This window comes from Bos indicus x Bos taurus, chromosome 27, assembly GCF_003369695.1.
Source record: "Bos indicus x Bos taurus breed Angus x Brahman F1 hybrid chromosome 27, Bos_hybrid_MaternalHap_v2.0, whole genome shotgun sequence".
Taxonomy (NCBI): domain Eukaryota; kingdom Metazoa; phylum Chordata; class Mammalia; order Artiodactyla; family Bovidae; genus Bos; species Bos indicus x Bos taurus.
The window spans coordinates 36,659,341-36,685,455 of record NC_040102.1 but is presented as its reverse complement, the minus strand read 5'-3'; the positions used below and the strand labels follow the sequence as shown (position 1 = coordinate 36,685,455).

At 40.9% G+C, this 26,115-nt stretch overlaps 1 protein-coding gene across 2 annotated transcripts; it reads right to left on the bottom strand.

The window, feature by feature from the left end:
• Positions 1-505: 505 nt before the first annotated feature.
• Positions 506-25,377, bottom strand: POLB (DNA polymerase beta). 2 transcript variants are annotated; one of them, XM_027529940.1, is made up of 14 exons: positions 25,142-25,377; positions 24,769-24,826; positions 21,860-21,926; positions 18,467-18,541; positions 17,799-17,857; positions 15,994-16,043; positions 13,478-13,529; positions 11,630-11,684; positions 11,460-11,532; positions 9,380-9,450; positions 8,335-8,421; positions 2,513-2,577; positions 1,676-1,815; positions 509-748 (listed from the first exon to the last, which is right to left on the bottom strand). In XM_027529940.1, exons 1-14 carry the CDS (start codon positions 25,200-25,202, stop codon positions 654-656), a joined length of 1,008 nt encoding a protein of 335 aa, XP_027385741.1. In that variant the 5' UTR covers positions 25,203-25,377; the 3' UTR covers positions 509-653. The 2 variants fall into 2 exon arrangements, with proteins under 2 accessions (XP_027385742.1, XP_027385741.1); XM_027529941.1 differs by lacking the exons at positions 11,460-11,532; positions 11,630-11,684; positions 13,478-13,529 and having other exon boundaries at positions 506-748; positions 25,142-25,333.
• Between the last annotated feature and the right edge of the window lie 738 nt (positions 25,378-26,115).

The window sequence follows — 26,115 nt, the reverse complement described above, 5'->3', positions numbered from 1 at the left end:
CGGGAAACAGTGAAGGACGGGGCAGCCTGGTGCGCTGCCGTCCACGGGTCTCAGAGAGTCGGACACGACTGAGTGACCGGAATGAACTTAATTAGGGAAGTTCTTTCTGGTGGATTACAATCAATTGCTACAGATTTCATTTAAGAGATAAACCACACATCTGTTCTTTAGTTTATAAGTATTTATAACAAAATCAAATATGGGTCAAGCAAAGAAAAAAGTTAAATTTATGAAGTTCTCTAATCTCTAAAAAAGCCTGAACCCTCTTCCAGAGGCTGGCCCCTGGGTGCACCTTAACTAATTTATAATCAGTAAACAGGAGGAAAGGTAATGAGGTAATGTAGTTTATAACATAAGGGCAGGAAATGAGAAAATAAAAATCCCCATTTAAGATTTGTTATCATCTCATCTCTTAATTCTCTCTACTGACCCTTAGTAAAGTGCAGTCATGAACAGAATATATAAATTTAAACGTTTGCTAATAAAGTAAGAACTAGATCACAGCTGATAATCATACAAGAGGTTTTATTGACTATAGTGCAGGCTACGGCATGAAGAAGAAATAGTTACTTAAAAACACCACAGACCCTTACATAGCAAAGCTTAAGAAATAAATTAAGACTCTGATTGGGCTGTGCCGGGGAGGATGGGCCTCACTCGCTTCGGTCCTTGGGCTCACGGTATTTCCACTGGATGTAGTCGAAGATGTCCTTCTCACTGTCCACGGGCAGGGGCTCCCCGGCAACGCCTGCAAGGAGGGACAAAAGACCTTCCTCGTGAGCTAGTTCTGGAGCTCAGTTACAGAGGGGTCAGGATGGAGAGCTCAATAGGACTTGCTTTCAGAGGGAAAAGAAAATAGTCCATAAGGGACTTAAAAAGACCTCCCTCAAGAGCTTCTGGTCATGCTTTGCCACACACGTTATCACCAGCGCTACACGACGAACCTGAATACCTCAACTCTGGCCCTTTGAAGTGACCCTAATCCATGGCTCTCCTCTCTGCTGGATCTCCACTGTGCCAGAGAAAAGACCCCATTGAGCTCCTCTGTAACTCAGCACAGCCCCTGGACTAGCAGTGCAGCAGTCCGCAAAGCCCACTGAAGTGAAACCTGCATTTAGGGAGGGTCCCACGTGGTCTGTACACCCACTGACACGTGAGAAGCACGGCCCTACTTTACAGTTTTAGGACAAAAAGACGAAATCTTCACTCTCCTAGTAGATCACAGTAGACCACATAATAAATATACTGTGAAATGTTAACAAGATCCATAAAACAGACTAAGCAATTCTTACTCTTTAAACTTTGAAAGTTTGGAGTCAAAGCTACCAAGTTTGGCCTGACACGGAAAGGAGTAACACCTGAGTTTTTCAGAAATCTTGGAGGTACATTTAAGAAAACAAAAATCCTTTAGATCAATAAGAGTTTTTTCTTTTTTTACTAACCATGGAAGTAGAAAGAATTTAATCCATTCTAACACAGAAATCTTGTCAACTAGAGCTGAGGGCCTGGGAACACCTATGGAGCAAAGCTTTCTTTGTTGCCTGAGGGACTAACAATTCTAAAGAATCTACAATTAACTACCATGGTTACTTAAAGGCTCTTAGAAAAACCAAAGTTGCTAAACCAAAATATCCAGATGACTGGGATTATCTCCGATGCAGACACAAATACTCACCAGTGACACCCAGGGGACGGATTGTGTATTCATTGATTGTGAAGCCTTTTTCTAGGGCATGAGCTCTCATATTCTTATTGAAAATATCACTCCCAGTGAAATAGAGGACACCGCAGTAATACTGATCCTTGGGTATCAACCTAAACAAAATAAACAATCGAGCAATCCTTTACTATGCATTTCAAACTTAGCAAAAACAGGACTCATAATCAGTAAGGCACAACACAAGCCTGTGCAGTCCAATAACCTAAAGAGGCCACCATCACTAGGACCATTCAAATGACCTCAACCGTGCAGTTAGTTCAGGCTTCAGTAAACTACACTCTGCATGGGGTGTGGACAAACCCAAAGATGGTCTCAGGACCACCTTCCCCAGCAGGATCCACCTCATGCTGTGGAAGGCACCTTATCAAGAGGCAAATCCAGAGATGATAAAGCAGATTCTGTGGACAGTGTTACTCTTTACATACTTTCAGGCCAAACTGTCTATTGCAAGAATGGCACTTCAGGGGCTTCCCAGGGGGTGCTAGTGGTGAAGAATCCACCTGCCAATGCAGGGGAAGTAAGAAACGGGGTCCGGAAGATCCCCTGGAGAAGGAAACAGCAACCCACTCCAGTATTCTTGCCTGGAGAATCCCCTGGACAGAGAAGCCTGGCAGGCTACAGTCCACAGGGCCACAAAGAGTTGGACATGACTGAAATGACTTAGCAGTAGCATGGGACTGCAGAATGAAAAGGGATCCTGGGTATTTATGCAAATTCCAAGATATAGAGAGGGAGGGGGGGAAAGGAGAAAAGAAAGAAGTTAATAGGTGAGCAACAAATTTTGAGCAATACCTGATATCAATTCTCCTGTGTGGATATTCCTTTTCATCGTTTTTACTGGGAAGCTGGCAAACACCCTAAAATGGATATTTAAAATAATGTTTAAAAGATTTTTTAAAAACACTTCAGGCTTAATTCTAATCAAATATTGTTAAGTGTGAAGTTACTTTCGCTTTAAACGGAGGTGGTTTTAGAACTGTGAAAACCTGTAACTTAACTTCTCTGTGCTCTACATATTATCACCCGCTTTGTACTGTAATCCTTCACGATTACTAAAGAACCAAAGGAAACAGCAGATGATGGTTCATCTGGCTTTTTGTGACTCTAAACAGGAAAATAATCAAGGAAAGCACGAAAGACAGACCAGAACAAACAGAAAAAAGCAACTTGGAAGAAACAATGATTATTCAGGGAGACGAAAACACACACAAAAGCTATCAGTAATCTTCTCAGATTACAGATATTTATCCATGATACAAGGACAGAATGCTACAGAAAAAGAAAACTCTAGGAAAGGATTTAAATCAAAATAAAAAATACTATAGAAGAACTGGAAGTTGGAGGTATCTTCCAGAAATTAGAGAAGACAGAGAGAGTACAATTAAGGAAAAAACTAAAAGATAGAGGACCGCTTTATTCTTTCTCTATAGGGGAGTTTTCATTATACTTTGGTAGTTTTTAAACAACAATTATCAAGGTCTGTTTTGTTATCGTTTCCTTTTCCAGAAAAATGGGGGAAGTTTGTGGGCTGGGCAACAACCCATATGTAAAATATGTAAAAAAGAAAAACATCGCCATTTTTCAAATTTAAAGCTTCAAACGCCACATTCTGAGAAAAATACACAAGTTACAAGCTTCCGGTTCTGAAGGGCAGTCGAGCTGGTTCACACGTCACTAAAAGTCATACATTTCACTCAGCAACACATAAACATCAAAATCTAAAATGGTTATTTTCTTTAGCAACTCCTCTGGCTGAGAGATTAACGAATCCTGTTTATCTTCCAATGTGAAGCCTACCTTCTCAGGCACTAACAAGTCACAACCCGACCTTCAGATGGAATCGCCTTGCGGATATGGAGCTTTGAGGAGCTGGGCAAGGATCTTGCTGTCTGTCACATCAGGAACAGGATTTCATCTAATGGCTTTGTTCCTTTCCTCAAGGCTAAATTTTATTTCCTGCACTTTTTCTGAAGTGCTGGTGTTAAAGGTTTCTCTGTATCACTATAAATTCTTTATTAGAGTGAGTGGATTAGTTTTGTTTGGCATTTCAATGAGGTAGTTTCATGCTGACTGACTGAAATAAAGCCTCTTCCATTCCTCTAGTGTGGCCTAGGTTTCTCCTAGTGTCCCCTGAAATCCTCACTGTGATCACAGAAAATCATCTTCTGAGGCCAAACCTGCACAAAAACGCTAAAATATGAGTGGTACTCATCTATATAAAAAGGTATCTAAATGCAGAGGAAATTGGTTTTTCTTCCAAATGTTATTATATTCACAGGAAGAACAGTTGAATTAACTAAAGACCATGAGTCCACAAGATCTGAATAACCCTGACTTTCCTAAGGTTTGATTACTATTAGTTTAAAGGAATTCATGTTTTAAAGATAACTTTAAAAACACAGAGAAGGTTGTATCTTTCAAACTATTTAGTCAGCGATTATAACAACAAGATATTCTGAAATCAACTGGATTGATATAGAGTGGAGTTTATTCTACTTTATAAGCTGAATTCATTTTGCAGCCAATTTCCTTTCAGAAACCCAGAGATCTTAAAGCTTCTTTGGTGATCTTCACTAATGTTCTGTGCCCAGAGTCACTGCCCTGACTCCTGCCTGCTGTCTCTCCCCGAAGAGATCTGCTGGGCTAACTCCCTCACCTCCAGCCTCTCCCCGGGTGTCATCTCAGTAAGGCCATCCTATTTAATACCTTCTCCTGAACTCCCTAGATGATACTAGTGGTAAAGAACCCGCCTGCCAATGCAGGAGATGTAAGAGACCTGGGTTTGATTCCTGGGTCGGGAAGATCCCCTGGAGGACAGGGCAACCCACTCCAGTATTCTTGCCTGAAGAATCCCGTGGAGAGAGGGGCCTGGTAGGCTACAGTCCACAGGGTTGCAAAGAGTCTGACACGACTGAAGTGACTGAGCACACACTATCTTAACCTACCATGCAACTTACCTACTTAATATATTCACTGTTGACAAGCAATCCCTTCCACGCCCCTCAAATAAAAGTGCCACTTAAATTCACTCATCTGTCCCATGCTTCTGGGGCAGAGCCTAGGACGCTGCGATGCTGAACACCACATTTGGTGAACTGACTGAATACAGCCTCTCATCTGACTGATGCCCCTCTCCCCATTTTGTTCTTTCACAGCACCACCCTCTCTCTGTCCATCCCTTCTTCTGTTCCCCTATTTTATACCTTCTAGACTACTGCCTTCCTCTCACCGATCTATTTCCAAACAGAAACACACTATTTTTATATTATTATTATAATGTTATCCTATTATAACACTCTGCACAACTCTTCAAAGATTCCATATCTTCAAAAGATATTTGTACAGACGCTTCAAAGTTTCCACGTATATGGCCTAAATCTAACCTGCATGAGAGTCCTTTGACAGAGGGCAAGGATACCATTTTATAGATAAGAAAATTAAAGCCTTACAGGAGTAAAGCAACTTGCCAACATCACACAAAGAACTGGCAGTGGCGCTCAGGCCGTTCACCCCGTACCCAGACCCACTCACCACACGCAGCACGCCCACCCCACCCCACCCCCGGCTCTGCCACTTCTTACTGCCTCCAAAACAAAACGAGTTCAGAGTTGACCTGGAGTGCTTCTCATCCTAACAAATATGAACGACAAAGGTCAAGACAGCAGGCTCACACACGGCCTTTTCTAAGCTTCAGTAAATACATGAAGCATATGACAGTGCCTGAACTTAATACACAAACCCACTTAGACGGATGCTTATGTCACAACAAAAAGGCCTTAGTCTCTTGATCTTACGGTCATTAAAGTCTTCTATACTTTAAAAGCAAACAAACAAAAAAAAACCTGCTTTCTTATTTCTCAGCCTGTTTTCTTCTGGGAATCGGTTTGGGAGGATTCCCTTTCTAGCAAGATCTGTACATGTGCTGCCAGATATATATGAGGTTGGGAAGGCAAGAGACAGCCAAGATTCCCACCAAGCCCGTACCCAGGATGGGTGAGTGGCCCTGCCTCTCCCACAGCACAGGTTCTGTAAAGGCTGACCTGGCTGACTCTGCAGCATTTGGCTGCCCATGACCTTCCTAGCAAAGGATTCTCTTTGAGAAGCTACTAGGAATTCCACTATCGTCAGCAACTCTCAGCATTCATGAACTTGGCTGCCCACCTCTTTTTGCAGTTTACACCCAGCCCAGCAGCTGATAATCTGTCCTTGTATTCTTGCTAGCCGGAGTACTACAGCCTCTGCTGGTCTGCCCTCTGGGTCTCTTTGGGCACAGCAGAATGCTGTTCAGACTGTAAAAAAATGCTTCTGCTTTTTTTATTGAATAAACACCTTCCTGGTGGCTAATTCTGAAAGCAGCTGGTGCAGTCCCCCAGGAGACAGCTCACTGCCTTTCACAAACATGACTACTGTGGGAAGCCGGTTAGGCCACAAGAGTCCCCGAATATGCGCAGGCATACCAGGACACTTTCTTACTACTCAAAAACAAAACAAAAAACCCCAAACTTGTCCAGCACTTATTATTTTTAGAATTTTATCTGACTGAATGTTCTTTAAATATAAAGTTTGTGCACATTCATTTTGAGGGAATTAAAGACAAGCCAAATTCCAAAGAATGTTCATAGGGCACATACAAACCCTATTTTTAATTAATATCTTGGGTGCATACATTTTTGGACACAGAGTTAAAAGCTCAAAACCTGACAGACTCAGGAGAATCAATAAAAATTTAATTCCCTAAAACTGATGGCGATTTTTATTTTTACCTTTCCCAAAGTTATTTTGAAAATATTGATAAAGTGTGGCCAACTTAGACAATATACTCTCACAGCCCATTAAAATCACCATGCTGAACTTAATGACGTTTTCTGCACATGTGATTAAATTACACAAGATGGACCATTTTTAAGCATGTAGTTCAACAGCACAGAGCAACTCACACGGTGTAGCCATCACCACCACTCATCTGCAGAACTGTATCATCACCTGCAGCTGACGCTGTCCCCACTGGGCACTCCCTCCCACCTCCCTGCCACCCTGCCCAGGCCCTGGCAACCTCGGCCTAGTTTCTAAATGACGTGGCATTTCAATTTTCTGTCTCAACCATCTTCTACTTTCAGCTAAGCTGTCAAATCTACATGCTGAGACTCTTGCTAATTTTAGCCTAATCCACGCTCCAGAAGTACAGGCTCTTTCCTTTCAGTTGCACAGCTCACAAAAAAGGGAGCATGGAGAAGACAGGGTCCGCATGCTATATTTAAGGGAGCAGCAGACGAAGGCGGTTTGTTGCCTTAGCCCTAGGATTTCTCCCTGCCTCCAGTTTCTACACAGGACCATTTATTAATCTGTTTTTGATCCACTGGCCATTTGTCTTGAGTCCTTGAGTCTTAATTCCCCAGGAAGACCACAGGACTTCAATGGTCCGTAGCAGCGGGTTTCTCAGTGATGCTCTGCAGGTGCTGCTCCCTTACCTACCATCTCACACTGCATGGCTCTTCCCCTGGACGTTCCATCACTGACTCTGATGCCTTCTTTCTTTCGTGCTGTCACAGATAATACTCTTCAGACAATTCTAATCTCACTTATTAATACATTCTGAGTCAAAGAGTATTTGCTATTTTAGGGAAAAAAATATAATGTGTCAAAGTCATTATGGATATTTTAAAAAGAGCAGATTATGCCTAATTACCTATCCCATTATCTTGATGAGGGTAAAAGAAGAGAGTGAAAAAGCTGGCTTAAGAATCAATATTCAAAAAACTAAGATCATGGCATCTGGTCCCATCACTTCATGGCAAATAGATGAGAAAAAAGTGGAAACAGTGGCAGATACTATTTTCTTGGGCTCCAAAATCACTGTGGATGGTGACTGCAGCCATGAAATTAAAAGATGCTTGCTCCTTGGAAGAAAAAGCTATGACAAACCTAGATACTATATTAAAAGCTAAGACATTACTTTGCTGACAAAGGTCCGTATAGTTAAAGTTATGGTTTTTTCCAGTAGCCATGTACGGATTTGAGAATTGGACCATAAAGAAGGCTGAGCACTGAAGAACTGATGCTTTCTAACTGTGGTGCTGGAGAAGACTCTTGAAAATCCCCTGGACAGCAAGGAGATTCAACCAGTCAATCCTAAAGGAAATCAACCCTGAATACTCTTTGAAAGGACTTATGTTGAAGCTGAAGTTCCAATGCTTTGGCCACCTGATGCGAAGAGCCGACTCACTAGAAAACACCCTGATGCTGGGAAAGATTGAAGGCAGGAGGAGAAGAGGGTGACAGAGGATGAGATGGTTGGATGGTATCAGTGACTCAATGGACATGATTTTGAGCAAAATACGGGAGATACCGAAGGACAGGGAAGCCTGGTGTGCTGCAGACCACAGGGCTTCAGAGAGTCACAACTTAGTGACTGAACAAAAACCACCACCACCTATTCCAATGGCACAGATTATTTACAAGTGGGGAATTCTGAACAAACTCTTTACTAAAATATTCTCAGATTAGAGAATATATCCCCTCCAAGGTCCAGAATGTCCTATTTACTGATGGACACTAAGCTACCTCGAGGTCACCACACTTGTTTTTCAAATGTGTTAAGTCAAGCAAGTACTCACCATGAACTTTGTTTCACCCTTTGACAGAGTGTCTGTAATGAAACGGACCTTTTGTAACTGCTCCACAACACGATGTAACAGTTTGGGCTGTAGAATCATAATCAGGGGTAAGAAAAAAAAAAAAGCAATTACTCTGTTAGAGCAAGAAAGCATTTTTAACATGAGTTTTCTGATGCTCTCTGCATAAATGCCTAGTTTTCCTATGCTCTAATTTTTCTTCTAACAGAAAATTCACCTTATCAAATGAAACCACTGCTTTTCATGAATACCATGACACCTCCAAACAGACATCATTTGTCTTTACCTGTTTCATAAAAAAAATTACCTGCTTATCTTTAAAAGGTATGCTATGCTATGCTATGCTAAGCCACTGCAGTCGTGTCCGACTCTGTGTGACCCCATAGACGGCAGCCCATCAGGCCTCCCCGTCCCTGGGATTCTCCAGGCAAGAACACTGGAGTGGTTTGCCATTTCCTTCTCCAATGCATGAAAGTGAAAAGAGAAAGTGAAGTCGCTCAGTCGTGTCCGACTCTTAGCGACCCCAAGGACTGCAGCCCACCAGGCTCCTCCGCCCATGGGATTTTCCAGGCAAGGGTACTGGAGTGGGGTGCCATTGCCTTCTCCATTTAAAAGGTATATATTTCAAAATAAAAAACATTTGCCTTCATGGGTCTTCTAATAGAGGTAAAGTTTCTTAATACAATATTTTTAATAGCAAAATATTTCTATGTTAAAGCCTGAACATTATACTGGATATTTCTAAAGTATCTATGCTAGGCAATAAATGATTCTGGCAGTATCTTACTAAATCTCATCTCTTTCAAATCTCAGGCTGTTCTGTCAGTTCTCTGTGGAAAAACAACATGCATTCCTTTCAACAATTTACTTTTTGCCTTTCACAGAATTCAATCAGTACAAAATGATTCAACTGACTTTCAGAAAGATTAAAACAAAAACTCGTTCTGAAAATACCCAACTGTCTCTTAGAAAATGATATTCATTGCTGTGTAAGACTGATCACCTTTGCCTATAAGTTCAGAGGTACCTGTTTGGCTGACTCAGAGGTAAAGCTTGGATGGGTGAGAAGGACATCCATGTCACCACTGGACTCTGCACCTGTAACAGCAAAAAACATGCATGGAGCTCCCCTCGTAAACGTATCAGTGAGGCAGATATTGAACTGAGGTGACGACACATAGACATTCTTACTGCCTAACTTTCTATTTCACTGTGTTTCACATTCAGAATTAGTTAAAAAACTTCAACTTTCTGTCCAAGTATTCAGGTTTATTGATGTAAACACCAGAATCTCAGATAACAACAGTAAATGACATTAGATATGCATTGTATACAATTAGTTATGTTATTAAAAATGCAGCTAAGAAATTACTCAATAATGATAACAATAAATATAGCTTTAAAAATACAAATAAATGTCTAAGACTCTCAAACAAATAATATAACTCTGTATTAATCAGAAAATTCACTTCAATTCTTACGAATGCATTCATTTAAAGAATACTGGTAACCATTACTATTACGGCATCATAGATAAGAATACTAGACTATCTGAGCAGCTGCCCAGAGAATTCCTGACAGTCTATTACCACTTCCTAACCAAAACTCTAGAGGTGGCCATGGATTTAGTCAGACATCTATTCCAAAGTTTATATAAAGTTTTTCAATTTCAACTTTGTAAGATAATAGGGGTAAACTAGGTTGGATCATAAAGAAGGCTGAGCACCAAAGAATTGATGCTTTTGAAACATGGTGTCCGAAAGACTCTTGAGGGTCCCTTGGACTGCAAGGAGATCAAACCAGTCAATCCTAAAGGAAATTAGTCCTGAATATTCATTGGAAAGACTGATGCTGAAGCTCCAGTACTTTGGCCACCTGATGCAAAGAGCGGACTCATTAGAAAAGATCCTGATGCTGGGAAAGATTGAAGGCAGGAGGAGAAGGGGATGACAGAGAATGAGATAGTTGGATGGTATCACCGAATTCAACGGATGTGAGTTTGAACAAGCTCCAGGAGATGGTGAAGGACAGGGAAGCCTGATGTGCTGCAGTCCATGGGGTCACAATGAGTTAGACACAACTGATCAAAAATAACAATTTTAAATTTCAGGTTACTCTTCCAAAATTTTGGATTGAGTGGTTCTTACTTTGCTCATATTCACATAGTAAATCAAGATCTAAAGAACCTGGTTGTTTTGAGAACTGGTTTTAAACTGGTGTTCCTGAGACATTAAACTTTGATTCATTATAGAAAACTTTGAAAACTGAAGTAAAACAAGAAGCAAAAACCTACCCAAAGCTTCACTAGCATCTGGCCAGACAACAACTACTAGTACTTAATACACCTAAAATTATGTTATGTGAGTGCAAAGTCACTTCAGTTGTGTCTGACTCCTTGTGACCCTATGGACTGTATGTAGCCTGCCCTTCTCTGTCCATGGGATTCTCCAGGCACGAATACTGGAGTGGATTGCCATGCCCTCCTCCAGGGGATCTTCCTGACCCAGGGATCAAAACCATGTTTCTTATGTCTCTTGCACTGGCAGGCAGGTTCTTTATAATATTATAATAAAATTATGTTATAAATTTTATTAAAATTGGTCATCAAAAAAGCCCATGCTGGACTTCCCCAGTGGTCCAGTGGTTAAGAGTTCGCCTGCCAATGCAAGGGACATGGGTTTGATCCCTGTCTGGGAAGATCCCACAGGTCATGGAACAACTTAGCCGTGTGCTACAACCACTGAGTCTGCACACCTAGAACCCGTGCGCTGGGACAAGAGAAACCACCGCGACGAGAAGCCTGCTTGCCACCGGGAGGGGCTGCCACTCGCTGCAACTATCGAAGGCCACGTGCAGCCATGAAGACCCAACGCGGCCCAGAAACCAAAACAGCAGGAAAAAACCCACCCTATCATAAAATCAGCATGAACTTCCTCTCATTTACTCATATATTCCCATTTATACACAAATAAACTTAGCTAATACTATGAGGTCTTAGCAAATCTATGAAGTAAAACAAGTTACATCTTTTTAATCCATGTTTTTTGTATACATTAGCCAATTTTAACATCAAGGCATGAATAACCTAAGATTAGGAAGTATGTTACCTCTTCTGAAACTGCCACAGACTGTAGCAATGTATTCAGAATCCACTTTTTTAACTTCACTTAGTACAATATCCTAATAGAAGAAAAATTAAGTTAGTATTCTAAAAATGGCTTTTCACCAAGTGAAATTCTAAATTCTAATTAAAGAATATAATTCAGGGCACTCTTACTTGCATTTGTAACATTTCTTCACGAGGAATTCTTTTCTCAAAGTCCTCAAAATATCTTTAAAGACAGAATAAGTAGACAAAAGATTTTTTTGTAAAATTTAAATCTTAACATTAAACTGTTTACTTTATCGAGCATCTTTATACAAGCAAATATTTAAAAAATCAAGATGAAAATTCATTAACAGTAAAATTGTGGGGGGTGGGGAGAGGCAGTGTGAGGAAAGGTTTACTCCTTAACTTGGATCAAAATCCTTAAGTGTCACACTAACTGATATTGCAGATATTCCATTCAAATTCATTTTAAATAAACTTCACATTTCAAGAGTAAATACATATATTTAAGTTAGTATGGATTCAAGTTAGACTGCTCCCTACCGGCAAATTCAGGGATTGCAATTTACTGCTTTTAAATCCTGAAAAATACTTGTATAAATATTTTAAAATATGATCCTACAATATGGATGAACTGAGACATTATGCTAAGTGAAAGTTAGTCACAAAAGGCCAAATATTATATTATTTCATTTACATGAAATATCCAGAATAGCCAAATCTATAGACACAGAAAATAGAACAGTGGTTGCCAGGGGCTGGGGGAAGGAAGGGCAGCTAGAGAGAAATGGAGAGTGACCACTAATGGTTTGGGCTCTTCTGGGGATTGACTATAGTGATGGTTGTACAACTCTGGGAATATACTTAAAAAACTCACTGACTTGTATACCTTTATGTGGGTAAAGTATATGGTATATGAAATGATATTTCAATAACATTATTAAAACATTGTTGTTGTTCAGTCACTAAGCTGTGTCCGACTCTTTGGAACCCCATGGACCCCAGGCTCGTCTGTCCATGGGATTTTCCAGGCAAAAATAACTGACTGAGTTGGCAATCCAACTGAGTGGGTTACCAACTCCTTCTCCAGGAGACCTTTCCAGACCAGGGATCAAATCCACATCTTCTGCACTGGCAGGCAGATTCTTTACCACTGAGCATTATCTTAGTATTAAGTAACATCCAAGAATGATAAATAAACTGTTCAAAACCAATTCTCACAACAAGCAAGTTCTTCAGAAGGTGTCCATTTACTATGTACGTGCAAGGAGAATGGGAACCACATCATCCTGATGTCTCACTGATTTGAAGTTTTGGAAGGTCAGGATAAATTTTCAAATATTGTGCTAAGCCATCATCAGGCAAGTTCAGAAAGTTATTAGGACTGAATGGCCAACAAGACAAGATCAGAGCAGATACAAGCTTAGGGTAGATATGGCTAATGTACTACATGCTATAAATAGTTAGAAAGGAGGGGGTTCTGTATTTCACACCTGACAAAGAAATTACCCATGCTGACAGATGACATGTCTACTAGTTATTCCTATTCTGTTATTTAGGTGTTTGGGTTTTTTTTTCCTATTCCTTTTTAAAAAACTTAAAGTGTTTCACAGTCATGGCCCATCTTCTCAGGCAGACTAAAATTCTTGAGAGCTACACTGAACCTGTCTGTACCCTAACTTCACGCAGAGTGCAGTACTTTCAACAATGTATGCAAGAAATAAACACCCTGACTGACTGACACCCTCCACTCTGTGTATTTTAAGAGGAAGTTCTCAGCCAAAGTCAAGGGAATGAGGGAACCACACACACACACACACACACACACACACACACACACCCCCCACGTGTGAATACAAGGATACCTTCTACAGGAGTATGCAACAACCTTAATGTTTCTGAACAGTAAAATGATTTGTGTTTAGCTAAGTCTGAAGACTTAAGGAGTACAGAAGAATGGCTATAAATTTTTTTACTTTTACACTGCAAGTGTCGAAAGAAAATTTGCTATCTTACTTTAGCCCAATTCGTTGATGATGGTTCAATTTATCTTCATTTTTTCTGAGATCTGTATAGAAGATAAATAAAGTTAAGGTGCTAATTTCTGGGAAAAAAAACATTTTCCAATTTTTTGGGGAAAAATGCTAAATTCAGTGATCCTTTCTTCAAAGGGCTACCTAGAGAAACACTGGAATGACTTTGAAAAGACAATGAAAACAACTTTAAGATACTAAAGACTCGATAAAGGTGACTTCAAGTCAATGTAGTAAAACCTGACAGTTGATTTCATAATCATTTTTATTTACTGAGTCAGAATTTCAGTTATAGTTATATAAAACAGTACATAAAACATATCAAGATTACACAAACTTTCACTGAGTACAGCAAAAAGCAGCCTTGTAAGGACCTTCTATTGTTGTCCAGTCGCTAAGTTGGGTCCAACTCTTTTCAACCCCATGGAGTATAGCTTGAAAGGCTCCTTTGTTCATGGGGTATTCCTGGCAAGAATACTGGAGTGGGTTGCCATTTCTTCCTCCAGGAAATCTTCCTGGACCAGGAGTTGAACCCATGTCTCCTGCACTGGCAGGTGGGATCTTTACCACTGAGCCACCAGTGGTGGCCACCACCCTTCTAAGGACTTATATTGCTTAATTTATAATTAACAGCAGCCACAGAAGTTCATTCATACTGTTCATTTGTTCATTCACTCTTTCAGTGAATTAATACTCTTTGTGTACTGATTTGTGCAGCCACTGTGCTAAAAATTCTGTTGAAAGGAGTGGTATCACTGTCATTTTTTAATCAGAAAAACTGTCATGTCTTAAACTGAAAGTGACTCAGATCCATCTGGATGGTCCCTTCATGGGTATGAGCACAGGCAGGAGCCTTATTAAAGAAATGAGAGGATAAGTATGATTCAGAAGCAATGCCTATGGTTGCCCCTGGGCTTTCCTAGGGGCTCAGTGGTAAAGAATCTGATCGCCAATGCAGGAAACACAGGTTCAACCCTTGAGTCAGGAAGATCCCCTGGAGAAGAAAACGGTTACCCACTTCAGTATTCTCGCCTGGAAAATCCCAAGGACAGAGGAGCCCAGGGGGCTACAACACATGAGGTCACAGAGTCCAACACAGCTTTACCAACTGAACAACAACAACAAAATGGTCACCTGATGTTCACAAATTCTCTCTGGAGATATAAAATGGAGGAAGATAAGCACCTTTATGACACATTGAGCATGGAATATTTATCATAGCTTTGTGCACACAAAATCCAAGTATATGATTGAAAATGCAACAGAAATAGAGTTTGTTATATAGAGAGATCCCACAGCTATTACATTATGTATCTGTGAACAGTGAAGTAATCTAAAACCATCACTATAGATCCTTGACACTCCCAAGTGATGCAACTGAATACCTCTGAGGAACAAACTCTTGGCCTCCTTAACCAATATTTTACTCAGATAAATGATATATGCCACACGCAGAAAAGCACTAACCCTCCATGAGATGCAGGTATAGAACAAGTTCACTCTTAGCTGTGAGATTCACACAAATTCTCAACTTAATAGTATGACTTATTAGTCATACCTTTTGAGAGTCAGTTATTATTTTTAGGGATCAAGCACTTTACTAAGTTTTTATAGACATTACTGCATTAAATCACATGAGATACTACAAAACTATCTTGTAGCTGAGAACCTGGAGCATCACAGTCATCTATTCTAAGAAACTGGTGGAAACTGGATGCAATCCCAGGTCAGTCTCCAAAATCTCTGTCCACCTAATCATTAGGGTTGCTTATAAAAGTTGAGCCCACAAATATTTATCCCCAAATGCCAGAGATGGACTGTAATGAATCAATATAGTACATACCCTTGAAAGCATGAAGAGATAGATTATGCTTAAAAGATTGCTATATTAGGTTTAAGGAAAATGTTTTACAATTACTTGACTTCTATTTTTATCACTTCTTTGAAAGCAAAAATTCCTTCAATAAGAATTACAAGCCTCTTAACAGAATTTTTCTCAATATACATGACTTGGTTTTTAGGCTGAATGTACAGGATTTCCATGGTCTAAAATTTTATTTTAAAAAAAAGCAATTTAAATCATCTAAAAATCTGCAAGTGAAGTTAGTATCTTTAAATCAAGACGCCACCCCTTGCTCTTCTTGATTTTCTTCTGAATTATAGAACAAAACACAGTTAAAATGGGAATACAAACTACATTTTACATCTATTCTCTACTGTATAGTTAAAAAGAAAATCTTATCATTCATATCTCCCTGCAGTAGGAAATGACAACCTACTCCAGTATTCTTGCCTGGAAAATTCCATGGACAGAGGAACCTGGCAGGCTGCAGTTCATGAGGTTGCAGAGTCAGACAGGACTGAGGATTGAGCATGCACATCATTTGTATCTACTAATTGAGAAAGGTTTTTTTTTTCCAAGTTTCAGTTTGTTAGAGCATCACTGGTCCTTCAGGACCATATCTGACCTGAAAGTAGAGACCAACTGTACAGACTCACCTTCTAATGTCTTAATTCCTTCATCTACAAACTTCCTTGCAGCAGATGGACTACAAAGAAAGAAAAACATCATCTCAATATCAAGTGAAACTCAGGATCCTTATAACAAATAACCAGTGATATCGTCTCTTGTCAAACATAAAAGTTACTGGTGAGCTAAAAAAGACCTGCTAACTATTGTGTGGTTACTTTGTGAAAGTCGCTCAGTCGTGTCCGACTCTTGGCGACCCCATGGACTATACAGTCTGTGGAATCCTCCAGGTCAGAATACTGGAGTGGGTAGCCATTCCCTTCTCCAGGGGATCTTCCCAACCCAGGGATCAAACCCAGGTCTCCCACATTGCAGGCAGATTTTTTACCAGCTGAGCCACCAGGGAAGCCCAAGAATACTGGAGTGGGTAGCCTATCCTTCTCCAGGGGATCTTCCCAAACCAGGAATTGAATTGGAGTCTCCTGCACTGCAGGCAGATTCTTTACCAGCTGAGCTACCAGGGAAGCCCAAAAGCCCAAAGTGGTTACTTTGGTAATGTTCAAATCCTTGAAGCCTTAATCTAGGAAGATAGTCATGAACTTAGACATGAAAAAGACATCCAAGCAGCTAGGTGTCATGACACCTATCTACTTTACTCATAAACCAGACATACAGGCCCTTGAAAACTATTCATTCTTGCAAATGAGATTTAATAAGGGCTTATTATGGGTCAGATACTCCTCTAGGTGCTGAAACTACTGCAGGAATAAGACAAGTAAGGGCCCTGCTCTTCCCTATTGACGCTCCAGTAGGTAGAGAGAGACAATAAAGAGATATATAAACAAAGAAAATACCAGGTAGATGAATTCGAACAGGGTACTATGACAGAATGGCTGGTCTTCTTTAGATTGGGTGATGAGGGAAGGCCTCTCAGATGATAAATAAACTGAGATTTTAATGACAAAGAGCCTTGGTACAGAAACTGTGTGGTACAGAACCTGATATTCGTATCAGGAAGGCAACACGGCACAGAAATAATAAATCTGAATTGAAAGCTCGGAGACCTGGGCCCTGATTCTGACCCTGCCACAGCTACCTCAGTTTCTGTACTCAGCTTTCTTGCCTGGAAAAAGAACAATGTAACAGACACTCTGTAAAACAAATGCTAACATTTTATACTGTTAATTGTTTTGGGGCCCCAAAGAGTTATGCTCCTTTTCTATATACTAGGTTTAGGAATTTAATATATTTTAAATGAACTTTTATGGAAAATGCTGCCATTAAGAAACAATCATCATATACCTATGCCTCAATCCATCAAGACAATAATTAAGTAAAGTGTTAACATTTTGGTGTCAATCTTTACTCTATTGAGTATCAAATTTAAGATAAAGGTGCCTCCATTAAGAAATACTTGACTGCTTGTTCGAAACTCATATGCACTGTGCTACAGGAAAAAAAAAAAAAGGCATTTTAAATGTTTAAGATAAATATAACCAGAGAGGCAGAAGAGACATAACTTGGAGGGAGTGATAATATGCCCACAGAACAAGTGCTAACGGAGCTCAGAGGAAGGAAAGAGTATTTCTGGCTGGGGACTCAAACTGGATTCATCAGGGAGCTGACAGGTCTTGAATGGCACTCCTAGAGTCAAGGCAGCAACTGAAGAACCAGTTTCAAACATGTAAAGTATGGAAGAGCGAAGTACGTGGGCAGAGGCACAGAGGTGGCGAGGCACAGGTTTTAAAGGGAAACAGCAACTTCTTTAGTTCAGCTGACACACAAAAAATTAAACCAACCCTATGACTGTATCTGCTTAAAAAAGAATTCTTACCCAATGCCACTAACTCGAGTCAGGAAATTGATGGATGAACTCGTATCATCCTGCCGAATCTTTAAGGGAAAAAAAAAGTCTAACAATGATTTAGGAATGCTTTGAAGACTCAAACGATCTTACTAGAAATACACTAGTCTGCTTAGAGACTTATTAAGGGCCATTACATTTGCCTGGATAACCCGTGCAGAAGTATTCATGTACAACCTCAGTGGTTACAAGTGAGTAAGGAAGCAGATGAAGATGGCTCATTTCTCATTCATCCAATATTTTTTAAAGGCTTATTCATAAAAGTCCAGAAGTGATACAATTACTATCATCAGAATAAAATAAAACCATAAAAAATGCTTGGGAGGATTTAAGGATTAAAAACTCTAAAAGATAACAATCGCTTAGTTTAAGTTTATAATCTCCCTTCTAACTGGTAATGAAAATAAAGAAATAATCCTTTTACAGAGGGTAACAGTCTCTTAAATGTCACATAAAATAAGTGAACATTTTAGAGGAGCAATATTTAAAAGTTAAAATACAGGACACTTAGAGAGCCATAAACTGCTCCTTCCTTAACCTACGGAGTCTCATGGAGGGGGATGATATCACCTACTCTGCAATGGTGCTACATGATAGCTGTCATAATTATCAAATAAACAAATGAGTAAAAATTTTACCTTTTCCAGTTTACGCAATTTTCCAGTAGCTAAAAACTCATCAATTTTTTCAGCAATTTTTGTTCCTACTCCAGGCTACATAGAAAATAAAAAATACAAAAGTCACATAAATATAATGCTTACCAAATCCCTAGAAGATAAAGTAAAAAATGAGAAATGAAAAACCAATGACCATTACATGATCATTTTCCAAAGGACACAGGTAATTGAGCACCAGTAAAAAAATATACATATTCTCCCAAAGACAAAATGCTTAAAATGACTGCCAAATGAAAAGCCGTATTAAGACAATTTTAAATGACTTTCTTTTTAAAAAATTAACTTTTGTCATAGAAAAATTAGAAACTACAGAGCTGAATAAAGAAAAATATTAGCGTCATTTGTTAATTTCATCACTCTGAAAATTAAAATAAACTATAATCTTGCCACTTAACATCTGCTATATACTGACTTTTTTGCAGTCAGTATATACACATACACGTATATAGACACGCAAAGTTACCTGTGTATGTATATTTACAAGTGTATATATATATGTGTGTATATATACCTACTTTTTTCTTACAAAAATAGAATCATACTGCTTTGTAAAGTGCTTTGACTTAAAACTACATCATGAACAAATTCATGTACCAATAAATAAATATAACTACAACCACTTTAATGACTTCGTAGTGTTTCACTGTACGAACGTATGATACTTTACTTAAAAATGCCCTATAGGAGAACATTTGGATGGTTCCAATTTCTGATATTATAACAATGCTGTTGTGGACTTCCTTTGGAACAGAGGAAGCTTTCTCAAGCTTCTGCATACCCCAGCACCACCTGGGGAACGTGTTAAAACACAGCATGCCATGTCCTGCCCTAGAGTTTCTAATGCAACAGACTGCATTTCTAACAAGTTCCCAGGCAATGCAGAGGCTGCTGGTCTGGGTACCACACTTTGAGAACCAATGCAGTGAACTGCACAGGCCAATGTGACAGTGACCAGCTCCATGTGACTACTTAAGTTTACATTAATCAAAATCATAAATTCCTCAGTCACATTAGCCACATTTTAAGAGCTCACTGGGCTTCCCTGGTGGCACAGTGGTAAAGAATCTGCCTGCCAATGCAGGAGTTGCAAGTTCAATTCCTGGGTTGGGAAGATCCACTAGAGAAGGAAATGGCAACCTACTCCAGTATTCTCGCCTGGAAAATTCCATGGAGAAAGGAGCCTGGTGGGCTACAGTCCATGGGGTCACAAAGAGTTGGACATGACTTTAGCGACTCAACAGCAATGAGAGCTCATTAGCTAAATGTGACTCACGTTCAGTAAATATATACTGCACAGCACTGCTCTAGAATATAAGCTCTAAGACAGCAGAAATTCTATCTTTTCACTGCTTTATCTCTAGCACCCGGATGAATACCTGGCATACAGATGCTCAAAATTTATGAGCTAGTGAATCCTTGTATAAATCTCTCTCTACTGGTTTCCTCAGGATGAACTGCTCAAAGTGGAACTGCTGGGACAAAACACACACACACACACACACACACACACATTTTGCCAACATTCTGCCTCAACATCCTTCAGAAAAGCTATAAATAACCAACACTTCAATCAGCAATAAATGAGTATCTTTCTCCCCACATTTGTCCACACTGTATTTGATAATTTGGTGGGCACTATATAATTGAATTTGCAACTTTGATGTACTAGTGAAGTTGAACTTTTCTTCATGTTTATTGGTCCTTTTTAGTTGTGTTCAACAATTATAACATGTGCCAGTTATTTCCTACTGTCTCTTAGCCTGAAGTTCACCCTTCTATATTCTTAATTGATTTAACGTTTAAATAAATGTCCAAAGACCACTGAACGCATAGTCAAGCTCTGAAAATAGCAAACATAGGTAGGAGTAAATAAAAGAAGTAGAACAAAAAGGGGAAACTGCTAGCGTTTCTCATCTCCTAAAGCAAAAGATACACATAGATCTGAAGCAATTTTGGCCTAAGTTACTTTCTAAACCAAACATTAAGGAACAAAAGGCAAAACTCTCATTCTGGAAATTTCAGGTTTCTAGATTACTGAGAAGCACTCACATGTGCCAGAGAGTAGGTCTGTGCTTTTTAAATTAACAGTGAAAATCCAGTCTTATGCAAAAGGAATTTTGGGTATTTCTACATTTTTGTTAGAGATATATCATGAGCTCAGATTTGGGATGAGATGTATCAGAACTTGTGAAAAGTTTGCCTCTAACAAATGAGCAGGCTATCTGCAATTACCATAAAGAAAGAAATTCAAGGTGATAGAAGGGAAGCACAAGTGGTAAAACTGGGTCAGTCCAAGAGAGAAACTCGGAATTAAAGTCCAAGGTATTTAAAACGTGTTAGGCTAGTCTGTCTGGTTTACTGAAGTTGAGAACTGTTAATGGCACAGGGATTTAAAAACCCCGAGCACAACTTGTGAGTAATAAACAAAAGGTGGACACGTGACACGTAATCACTGCGGATCTGTCAGTCATAAGATGGGTAAGATTGATGCTAAGGTTATAACTCTGACAAGTGAAAATAAAAGAGCAGTTATCGGTCACACGCTACAGGCTCTCATGAGAAAATCAAGGACAGTCAGATACTAATACCTAAATTCCAGAGGGCTTTCGTGAGACCTACACAGGCAGGTAAAGAATAAAAGAAGGTGGCAACTATCAGAACCTTGACTTCTCAAAAAGTCATGTCAGTTTGGCATTTTTAACAACAAATGCATAAGATATGGTCCTTAATCCTGAGGAATTTACAATCTTTTATAAGATTTATAATCTTTTATAAGACTTCCCTAAGATATTGTTAGCGATGTTAATGCAAATTACCAAGAGATGCAGGTAAACCTCTAGAACTGTGACACTACCAGCTTAAAAGGTTTCATGGAAATTACAGAGAACTGGGCTAAATGCCATACTATGCAAAGGGGCTTAATCATGAGCTTATTAGTAGTAAGTAAGATCTCCTTGGGAACAGTAACTCTAACTCACAGAAATCCCTATACGTGGGCATCAGAAGGAATAGCGAATGAGCAGATGTGCTAGTACCAATCTGTCACCACACTCTTCTTAAGGACTAACTCTCAAGCTGAAAATCAATGTGAAAATGAACACACATATACATGGCAAAGTAAAAGAAAATTGTAATTACATATATTAAAGAAACTTTTTAACCCACACCCTCCTCCAATAAACATACCCGGAGCTTGGAAAAGTATGCTTGAGCTGGCATTAATATTATTCCAAGAAAGCACTGTAATTTGCCTGTTTGGGTCAAGGGCAGTTTCAGAGGCAAATTTCATTTTGTGGGAAACCACCAAACTGGTACATGTGTGAACTCTTCGATCAACTTGCTCACTAAACTTACCAGTTTCTTAGCTTCCGCTCCACTCTTTATTTTGTGTGGGTACTTTGCTATCACAGATGCTGCTTTTCTACAAGGGGAAAAAAAAAAGGAAAACCAATTGGAAATCCAGTGAGGCAGTTAATTTTTCTTACACATACAAGCAAATAAGCAGCTTAAACTTTCACCAAGATAACTAATTTCCCACATCTGTGTAAAACTTAAAAAACTCAATGAGCTGACAGATCATCCACATCTCTAACTTTTAGAAGTATCCTGAAGATCCTCGCATTTGAGAATAACACAAATTTAATCGTATATGTAAAACTAGGGTGATTTAGGAAACCAGTAGGCTTTCCTTTTGGGGATTAAATGGAAAATATCATTGAGCCTTTTTAAAAAAATAGCTGTGCTGTCCTGTGCTTAGTTGCTCAGTCGTGTCTGACTCTATACATACATATATACATTTATACGCCATGTGCTAAGTCACTCAGTTGTGTCCAACTCTTTGTGACCCCATGGACTGCAGTCCGCCAGGCTCCTCTGTCCATGGGGATTCTCCAGGCAAGAATACTAGAGTGGGTTGCCATGCCCTGTTCCAGGGGATCTTCTCAACCCAGGTATCGAACCCCGGTATCCCACATTGCAGGCAGATTCTTTACCGTCTGAGCCACCAGAAGTGAAGCGAAATGAAAGTCACTCAATTGTGTCCCACTCTTTGCAACCCCATGGACTATACAGTCCATGGAATTCTCCAGGCCAGAAAACTGGAGTGGGTAGCCTTTCCCTTCTCCAGGGGATTTTCCCAACCCAGGGATCGAACCCAGGTCTCCAGCATAGCAGGTGATGTCTTTACCAGCTGAGCCACCAGGGAAGCCCTTAAAATAGCTAGTTTTTAGAAACTGTTCATAATAATCTTTCATAAAAAGTGTGCAGCCAGTAATATTCAAACTAATATTCGTATGTAATACATACTAAACTGGCTTATGGAGGGTTATTTTAAAATTCATGGCTTAAAGCTGTATTCCCGTGTCCAGGTACCAGTTGTTTTTTCATCGCTCTCGTTTCAGTTCCACTTAAAGCACTGACTTGTGATCCTTGCCATCTCTACACGTACCCTGTTCAGTAATGTGGTGACAGACTGGGTCCACCCTGGGAGCTCACTGACGGTATCCTGTCTACCTATAATTTCAATGCTAAATATAGATAAGCACTGATGCCCATACAGAGCAGCACTTCTAAGTGTGAAGCGTAAGTACTGGATAGTCTTTGGACCTTCGTTTTTCATTCTATTCTAGCACATGTAACCTTTAGACCTAGATTTCTTCTGATTTCTCTATTAGCATATTACTGATAATGAGTCTGGAAAGGTAGGTTGAGTGCAATCTGTGGATGAAATTGTTTCAGCAAAGATAAGTAGTTCCACATAATTGGCACTATGACACAAAGCCTGAAAGGGAAGAAGGGTTAAATCATGAAAGGCCTTTTGTATGCATGACACTTTGGGGCTTTATCAAAGGAAAGAGAAAATGTTTAATTATTTAATGTGGGAGAATGACAAGATCAGGTAACTATTTTTCCAGAGAATACTTTGGCCACATCAAAAGAAACATGTATGGGAACTGAGGGGTGGGGAGGAGCCTTCAGGGGTGTAAGGCATCACCTGCTTTTCCAGACTTATTTCCCACTCAGACTACATCCCGTAAAGAAACTGAATTACTGACTCCCTAGAAAATGAAATACCCCTCATGTCTCAACGCCATGGCTCATTTTGTTTCCTTTCTCTAGATTGTTCTTTCTCTCACTTATCTCACTTATCTTTCACTTTGGGCTCCTTCAAGACCAAACACCTCCTCTCTGAACCTGCTAAGACTCAAACAGAATACAGGGCTGGATATCTAATTTTCAGATCATCAAATGTGTGGACTACAGTACAATTACTTTACCTAGAAATTCACAAGAGGTAAAGAAAGGAAGTGTAAACAGTTTTTAGTTATGTTGAGTGGGAAGGAAAGAAGGAAGATGAGTTTAGTTTCGAAAGGAAAGAGACAAAGGTAACATAGGCTTGAAAACCTGGAGAAAACTTCTGTGAGCACAGATCTGGAGTTACAGACTGGTATGCAAAGCCAAGAACGCTAAGACTGCCAACTACAGAAGTGAGACAAAAGGGCGAAGGGCATTAAAAGGTAAGAAAGAACAGAAAGTTGTGCCATTGTGGAAGTCAAGGTGAACGTCACTGAGAGTTCAGTAAGATGCGATGTGGGTGAGAGGCTTTCAGAGAAACGGCAGGAAGGAAATCACAGTGCAATGAGATAAAGAATGGCTGGGGATGCAGAAAACCAGACAAGGAACACAGATTCTTCAAGGTTAACTGTAAAGTGGAGAAAGGAGAAAGGTGCTGGCTCAAGGGCTGAGGAAAATGAAGAAGACTGCTTTGTTGCTCTTAAGAGTTGAGGGACTGGACACGCTTCCCGGTTAAGGGTGCAGAGGCAGATGGATGGGGCATTAATGGCCGGGATAAGGGCCCTGGTGAAATGGACAAGGATGGGATCCAAAAGGCGACAGAACACCCACTGACCAACCAGATGGAAACATTCCCTTGGTCCACATCCATTTCACAACACAGGCCTCACTGTCTTTCATTAGGGCTTGAAATCAAACTGCATTTTCAGTAATTTACATTTGTTGATGGGGAAAAGTACCTATTAACCTATTTTCAATCAGAACTGGGAACCAATCAAAACGGATCCTAAAGAGCTCTGCCAATTCTCCCAGAAATATCGCAGGAAGGTGCCACCAAAGTCAATACCCTCAGTTCTTGCTTTTTTTTTCTCCTCCTGCAGATGGTTCAAATATCCACGAGGACCCTCAGCCCCGTCAACTGCCACACATTCCAGAACGCATGCTACCAGACAACGCTTGCACCGTCCCACCTGTAGGCATTGTATTTGTGGATAGCCTGGTTCACGTTCTTCTCAAAGTTTGCGAGTTCTGAAAAGGGAACAAGAGGTCCGGGTGAACAAGAGCCACGAGTAAACAAGAACCGAGTTTCCTGGAAGGAGGCGTTAACAACCTCTTAAGCACCAGTGATTCCCCGCGGGCACACCAGGTCAAGGCAGCCCAAGCGCGACTCGAGGGTCCCCAGCAGCGCTGACAACTGGACACCGGCGGCGGAGCGAAGGCCGGCACCGAAGACCCCGCGCTGCGAGGGGCCGACTCCTCCTGGGCTGTCAGGACGGCAGGGAAGGAAGGGAAGGCGGCGGGAAGGCAGCAAAGGAGAAAGACGGCGGCGCCCGCCGGACTAACCTGTGAGCATGTCGGTGATGCCCCCGTTGAGAGTCTCCTGCGGCGCCTTCCGTTTGCTCATGGCGGCCTGCGCCCGAGGACCACGGAGAGCTCACCGCCCAGGACAGCCCCCTGTCCCAGCTCTGAGGAGACGCCGGGACTCGCCGAGGCGGGCAGGACCAGCCCAGCGGCGGCAAAGCCACCACGACCGGCTGAACAATGGCCGCCTCTGACAGGGGGCGCGTCGCGCGGCGCCTGAGTGACGTCACGATCTGGGGGCGGTGCCAGGGCGGGACTAGAGGCTTCCTCCGAGCCCTGTGGGTGGGGGCGTGGTTAGGAGTGGGGCCAGGGGCGGGGCTTGCACGGCGAGCCAGTAAAAGGAACCTGGAGTGCTCCGGACCAGGAGGAGGAAGCCCGAGCGGAGCTTCAGTGTGGAGGTGGGGTTCTGGGTGCCTCGGGATTATAAGCCAGTGGGGTTTCTCTGAGAAGGCCAGGATTCCTGACGTAAGGCGTTGGACCTGTCTTCCCGGTACCTTTCTCTGCAATCCTTCCCCTAGGAGGGGAAGTCGGGTTTTGATTCTTAAGTCAAAACTTCAGATGATGGGATTATGTAAGATGATGGGGTAGGATACACACCATCTGTGTATAATGATGAGTTACCGAATGCATCCCGTGCTTTACGTGTGAGTAGGGGCAACACCAGCGTCAGACTTACTGTCCGATGCTTGTGTGAGCCCGCGTTACAGAGGGCTTCCGGTAAGCCTCCTGCGGGAGCCGGGAACAAAACCCACGGATCCCAGGACAGCCTCCCACACCAGACTGTTTAGCAGATATGCCAACCAGTGTCCAAGGATATTTTGTTTTATTCCCCTCCATTTGTGCTAGGTGGAGAAGGAAATGGTAACCTACTCCAGTATTCTTGCCCGGAGAGTCCTATGGACAGAGGAGCCTGGTGGGCTGCATCCATGGGGTCACAAAGAGTCAGACAGGACTGA

Bases quoted from the DNA above. Each gene is read 5' to 3' on its own strand.
- POLB (XM_027529940.1), bottom strand. From the start codon at position 25,202: ATGAGCAAACGGAAGGCGCCGCAGGAGACTCTCAACGGGGGCATCACC. The intron at 24,827-25,141 runs GTTAGTCCGGCG...TTCCCTTTTCAG, and splicing joins CATCACCGACATGCTCACAG to AACTCGCAAACTTTGAGAAG. The intron at 18,542-21,859 runs GTAAGTTTAGTG...TTTTCTATGTAG, and splicing joins GAGCGGAAGCTAAGAAACTG to CCTGGAGTAGGAACAAAAAT.